A 6,862-nucleotide genomic window follows, 5' to 3' on the forward strand; every position below is an offset into this window, starting at 1 on the left:
TATGTCCCTTTTACAGGTGAGGAAGTGATTACATGTCCAGGGCTACCTGGCTAACCAGTGGCAGAGTTAAATTCAGGTAGTTTGAGTCTGGAAGATGTTCTTAATCCCTATAATGGCAAGACAATTTTGATCTTTAACAGCATGTCCATCTCTTAACATAAGGTGGTATAGCAAAATAATGGCTAAGCATTCTAGTTCTGCCACTTACTAGGCTGTGATACTGGCCAGTTAGGCTACAGAATCAGAAATATAGTAACTGCTCAAGGAGTAGATTGTACCACTTATGGCAGGAACTGAGGCAGGCAGTAACTGAGGAGGGAAAAACCTTTAAAAAGTGGCACGCGGGATCCCTGGGTGGCGCAGCAGTTTGGCGCCTGCCTTTGGCCCAGGGCGCGATCCTGGAGACCTGGGATCGAATCCCACATCGGGCTCCCGGTGCATGGAGCCTGCTTCTCCCTCTGCTTGTGTCTCTGCCTCTCTCTCTGTGACTATCACAAATAAATAAAAAATTCAAAAAAAAAAATAAAAAAAAATAAAAAGTGGCACGCTTGGGGAGCCCGGGTGGCTCAGCGGTTTAGCGCCTGCCTTCCACCCAGGGCACGATCCTGGAGTCCCAGGATCAAGTCCCACATCAGGCTCCCTGTGTGGAGCCTGCTGTTCCCTCTGCCTGTGTCTCTGCTTCTCTCTGTCTCTCATGAATAAATAAAAATCTTTAAAAAAAAAAAAAAAAAAAAAGGTGGCATGCTCAGTGAAGTCGGATAAATTACTATCATTGTAAACAGTGAAACACCTAGAGAGAAAGCAGTAAGACTTACCGAGGAACAAAGACACTGCATTGCACTTTTTAATTGCACAGGTAGTTTTAAATAAATGGAGAAAGCACCTTCCAAAAGTTACACTAGCAGGGAAAGATTCCATCAAGCATTTACATAGTAAATTTTCATAGTTATACAAAAGATTCTTGATCTTTACTTGAACTGTACATGACGGAAAGGAGCCCCCTCAGGTAGGTGTTCTCTGCTTGCAGAAGCAAACTAAAGGGCCTAAAATTGGAGGCAAGCCTGGGATACCAAGAAGGAGGAAAAGAAATGTTAAAGGGCCACTCAAATTTCACGTCTAAGACACTTGTCCAATGACCCTTACATAAGAATTTTAGGTCAAACTACTGCCCTTAAGATAAAGGTACAACCTCAAAAGCTGTAATTCTGGATTATAGTAATATATCTGAGTACCTTGCACTGCTAGATGACAAAAGAATACTTGGGGTGACCTATAAGGTTTGAACAAATACTTTAGAAGAATTCCCTAGGACTGTACACCCTCTACTTTGGCTTTTTTAAACGAAGCACAGGCTTTCTCTGCTATCTTCAGGCAGTATAATAGTCAAGGGAAAGGGTAACAGCACTGATCATTCCTTAGACACTAATCAGCTGGGGAAAGAGTTCATTGGCAAAAGTATCCTCCCAAGAATGGTCTACACCAAGCAGAGAGGACATGTCGCTGAAGGGAGAAGGGGAGCCCTCATATCCACAGTCACTATAAGCATCCAGTAGACAGGAAGATGGCTTCAGGCAGTGGCTGGATGAAAGTAGATCTGAGGTGCCCAGCTCTGGAATGAAGTCATCTTCTACAAGTTCTTCCTTCACTGAGACAGTGAATTCAGGATGATCTTTCTCTGAGGGGCTGAAAGGTGCTTCCTCAATTTTCACTACCACATTAGCTTGGCTCTCTGTCTCAGAGGGTATCTCTAAGACTAGGGGCTTGGTATATACATGGTCAAAACGAATCAGTTCATTAATGGCTTCCAGCTTGGCTGATGACGTCCCCAGTGATGGAGAAGGGGAGGCCGGTAAGGAACTGGGTCCTTCTGGGTGGACCTCTGGAAGCTGCTCCAGGCTGGTAGACTCTGGAGAAGGACATCTGAAGAACATGACTGGATCCAAGTTGAACAGAATGCCCAACAGGATATCAGACTGCAAGAGACAAAAATTAAATGGAATCCAACCATTAGAATGTGCCTGAGAATCTACCTGGAATACTTCCTACTAGGTCCCACAATGTATATGAATCATCACTCAATAGGATGACCTCCGAGACCCACAGACCCATTTATCTACACCTCACTCTATGTCCTAAATCACCTGGAGATAGGAAGGCAGTCGATCTTCACCTGTAACCCAGCCAAAATTAACCTTTCCTGCCCTCCTACATCTGGTCAGGGATCTCAGACATCAAACAGAAGGAATTAACTAGTTACACAGCTCTTCGCTAAATCCAAAAAAACTCTTACCTCAGAGTCTGAAGAGTCAACGCTGTCAGAATCCATGGGGAGATGCTCTGGAGGGGTGACAACTGGGCCTGCACCTGCTGCAGAGGTGCACGTAGTCTGAGTGCTGCGGACTCAGCAGACCCGGCCACCGGCCTCACTCCATTCCCCTGAAAGACCAACATAAATAAACCACTCAAACTGCTGAGTCCTCAAGGAAATGGTCACCAGGCAGCTGTGATTCTCAAGGTTCAAGAAAGCTAGAAAACTAAGCTTTGGAGCTGAAACCTTTCCCTTACCTCCGTTATTTCCGTTTAATTGAGTCTTCCTCAAGAAGAGAGGAAAAAAGAAGGAAGACTAACTTCTGTCATTTTATGTGCAACGAAACATTTTTATGGCCCAAATTAAGATTCTGGAAGGGAAGGACTGATATTCTTAAAATCTTCAGTGATATTCTCCATAATACTACTTTTTTAAAGATTTTATTTATTATTATTTTTTCATTTTTATTTATTTATGATAGTCACACACAGAGAGAGAGAGAGAGGCAGAGATATAGGCAGAGGGAGAAGCAGGCTCCATGCACCGGGAGCCCGACGTGGGATTCGATCCCAGGTCTCCAGGATCGCGCCCTGGGCCAAAGGCAGGCGCCAAAGTGCTGCGCCACCTAGGGATCCCTATTTATTTTTTCATAAGAGACACAGGGAGGCAGAGACACAGGCAGAGGGAGAAGCAGGCTCCATGCAGGGAGCCTGATGTGGGACTCGATCCCAGGTCTCCAGGATCAGGCCCTTGGCTGAAGGTGGCGCTAAACCGCTGAGCCACGGGGGCTGCCTCTCCATAATAGTTTTAAGATTTTACCTTTAGAGGCACTTGGATGGCTTAGTCTGTTAAGCATCTGCCTTGGGTTCAGGTCATGATCTCAGTGTCCTGGGACTGAAGCCCACATAGAGCTCCCTGCTCAGTGGGGAGTCTGCTTTTCCCTCTCCCTCTATCCCTGCCCCCACCACTGATACTCTCTTTCTCTCTCAAGTAAATAAAATCTTTTAAAAGAAAGATTTTACTTTCTACTAAGTAAAAAAAAAAGCCTTTAAAAAAAAAGATTTTAGTTTTTATTAAGTAATCTCTGCACCCAAAGTGGGGCTTGAACTCCCAACCCCGAAATCCAGTGTTTCATGTTCCAGCAACTGAGCCAGACAGGCACCCTTCCACAATACATTTCTTCTTTTATTTTTTTAATATACATATATTTTTTAAGACTTTATTTATTAGATGCAGAGAGAGAGAGAGAGAGAGGCAGAGGCACAAGCAGAGGGAGAAGCAGGCTCCATGCAGGGAGCCTGACATGGAACTCGATCCCGGGTCTCCAGGATCATGCCCTGAGCTGAAGGCAGGCGCTAAACCGCTGAGCCACCCAGGGATCCCCGTTGGTACTTGCTCTTATGAGAGCTGTGTAACTTACTTTAGTAGAATTTAATACTATTCACTACACAGTTGAAAAATGAGTGTCAGTAAGGGGTCATGTCACTTAGAACCAGTTCTCATACAGGGCATCAGATAAATGAGACAACTTACCTTGGTCTGGGTCTCCGCCTCCTCTTCAGTAGCCAGGGTATCCATCCCCAACCGCTGTCTTAACTCCTGGTTCTCAACTACAAGGCCATGAGTTTTCTCTCGTAAAAGCTGATTTTCTAGCAAAAGTTTTTGGTTCTGGAAATAAGTTCAGAAAAAGCTATTAAAACATCCAGTTCTTTCACTTAAGAATCCACCTGATGACGTTTCACTACAGTTGGTTTCCTTTCCTTCTCTTTGACCTTCTGGAAAACTCTGCTTACGTTCACAGTAGGTATTCAAAGGAAGGGTCATAGTTATGAAAAATAAGAAGTGCCATTTCATGGGGCCACAAATAACACAATGCTTCCAACTACGAATATAGACCTCAGCAAAGGATGACTTGCGGGTTTTAGATAGGACAAGGGGAAAAAAAAATCCTATCTTAAACTAGCAGGTTTTAATAGAAGTGATAATGGTAGGCCATAAAATCAAAACATGTTTTTAAAAATGTATATATATACATATATAAAATCCTTATGTGTTCAAGATGTGTAGCTGGGAATAATTTAGGATTAGGCAATAAGCACGCCCTAGAAGGGGAAGGGAACTGTTGTTTTTTTTTTTTTTTTTTTTTTTTTTTTTTTATTTATTTATGATAGTCACAGAGAGAGAGAGAGAGGCAGAGACACAGGCAGAGGGAGAAGCAGGCTCCATGCACTGGGAGCCCGACGTGGGATTCGATCCCGGGTCTCCAGGATCACGCCCTGGGCCAAAGGCAGGCGCCAAACCGCTGCGCCACCCAGGGATCCCTTTTTTTTTTTTTTTTTTTTATTTATTTTTTTATTTTTTTTTTGGGGGGGGGAAGGGAACTGTTAAGTGGACTTTTGGCCAAGCCAAGAAGGGTCTCAGGTTTAAGCAACTATTTTCTACCATGCTTTTATGAATTTCTTAGTACTAACTCGATAAACATTGTAATGTTGCAATTCACAACTTTGAGACAGATCTAGCACCAAATGCCAGAGGGTCAACCACTTCTGCTCTCATCAACCTTCATCACTTAATCACTTAATTACCTAATTAATTTAGATTAATTTTTTTAGTTTAACTTTTATTTATTTATTTATTTATATTTATATTTTATTTTAGTTTAGTTTAGTTTAACTTTTAATTAACTGTTCGATCATATTCTAAAAAGACAGAATCAGGGCAGCGCCGGGGGCTTGGCCCGGGGTGTGATCCTGAAGTCCCGGGATCCCCCGTCGGGCTCCCTGAATGCAGCCTGCTTCTCCCTCTGCCTGTCCCTCTCTCTCTCTCTGTCTCTCATGAATAAATAAAATATTAAAAAAAAAAAAAAAAAAAGAAAAGAGAATCAACTTGGGATGGGCAGCGAACCTCAGAACATTCACCAAGGAAGGGATTACAGGAAATAAAAGATAAGAGTTTGATCTCCAGTAGTTTTACCTCTTCCTCCAAATCTACCACTTGCTGTTCCAGCTCACTCATTCGAGCTTTCTTTCGGTCTCTGGCAGTCTGGGCTGCTACTCTGTTTTTCAGTTTCCTGAGAACAGAAGGGACATACCACACTAAATCATCTCAAACCTTATTTATATCTTCATTTGAAAGCTCCACCAGCTGGTGCTTTCGTTTTCATTTACAGCATATAAGGTAGACTAAGGTAAAATATACTCCAGGCTCCTCCCCTCAATAAAACAAAAACAAAACAAACAAACAAAAAACACAGCCTTTGGTGGATCTGGCTTGAGGAACCGTTTCATTCTCCCCCACACTGCGTCATCCACACCCCCGTCGCATCCAGGCCGCTGGACACAACTACGACTCATCTTGCATCAGAGATTTCCTCCTCCCCTTGCTACTCCCCGTGTAACTCAAATAAGGGCGAGGCCGAGGCCTCTCACCTTGGCTGACATCCAGGGCAGCCCCGAGACGGCTGCTCCCCGTGTCTGCTCAAGAAGGTGGGTACTTAAACCACAAAAGGCACCCACGAATCACCAAAGAACCAAGATGTACGGAGCACGGAGTACGAGGCTCAATCCTCGCTCCAGGCTCCCAACGACCCCAGAAGCGGACGCGGAGGCCGTTTGCCCAGCGAGCCTCACACGGCTCACCGCCCTCCCAGCCTCGGTCACTGCAGCTCCGCGCGTCTCCAAAACAAAAAGTGGGTCGATCGAGTCTATGCACACGGGCCAAATTCAGGAAAGCGGAATGACAGGTCCGCCCGGGGCCCCGCGGCAGAGGGCCCGACCCCAGCGCGCCGACGCCCAGCGCCACGCACCACTGAGGACCCAGAACGGAAGGGGGGGATGACAAAGGCCCGGCGGCCCGGGCTCCGGCCTCCCGCCCCGCCCCGCCCCCGCCGCGCCGCGCCCCACCGGCCAGGCCCCGGCGCCCGAGCGCGGCCAGCCGGGCCCCCGCCCCCGCCCCGCGCCCACCTGCGCAGCGCCTTCTCCTCGGGGCTCAGGTGCGTGAGGCGCTGTCGCTTGCGCGCCTGGGGCGGACCCCCGCAGGCCGCCTCCGGGCTGGCCCCTCGCGGGCCCGGCACCATGAGCGGAAGGGCCCGGCCGGCCGGGGCTCCGGCGGCGGCGGCGGCGGGCTTGCCGGACAGAAGCAGCACCTTGGGGGCCCCGGCGGCCGGGCTCTGCGCGGCTGCCACCACCACCATCGCCCCGCAGCCCTCACGCCGCTGCGCGCCGCCGCCGTCCACGGGGCTGCCTCGGCCGCACCCGGCCTTTCTACGGTCGTGGCCCTCCGCGATTGGCCAGCGCCGCGTGACGCACGGCCGCTCTCGGCGCCCATTGGCCCGGCGGGCCCCGAGGGGGCGGGGCCGGGGCGTCCAGCGTGGCGGCCGCCGCCCGCGCGTCGCAGGAGGGGCCGGCGCTGGGGGAGCTCTGGGGCCCGGCGGAGATTCCTCCCTGAAAGGATTTTACCCGCTAGGCTGACGCATTCCCCCCGCCCCCGGAGCCGCTGAGTCTAATTCCAAAAGGAGAGCTTTCCAGACTGATGGCTTTTTGCCGACACTGACAG

General features: G+C 48.4%; 1 protein-coding gene across 1 annotated transcript; it reads right to left on the reverse strand.

Moving 5' to 3' along the window:
- Nucleotides 1–826: 826 nt before the first annotated feature.
- Nucleotides 827–6,548, reverse strand: XBP1 (X-box binding protein 1). The gene is given in 6 exon segments (XM_038575542.1): nt 827–1,973; nt 2,291–2,374; nt 2,377–2,436; nt 3,842–3,976; nt 5,282–5,378; nt 6,271–6,548. Coding segments are annotated over 6 exon segments (1,164 nt in total). The 5' UTR covers nt 6,501–6,548; the 3' UTR covers nt 827–1,415.
- Between the last annotated feature and the right edge of the window lie 314 nt (nt 6,549–6,862).

The sequence above is a fragment of the Canis lupus genome, chromosome 26 (genome assembly GCF_011100685.1).
Source record: "Canis lupus familiaris isolate Mischka breed German Shepherd chromosome 26, alternate assembly UU_Cfam_GSD_1.0, whole genome shotgun sequence".
NCBI lineage: Eukaryota > Metazoa > Chordata > Mammalia > Carnivora > Canidae > Canis > Canis lupus.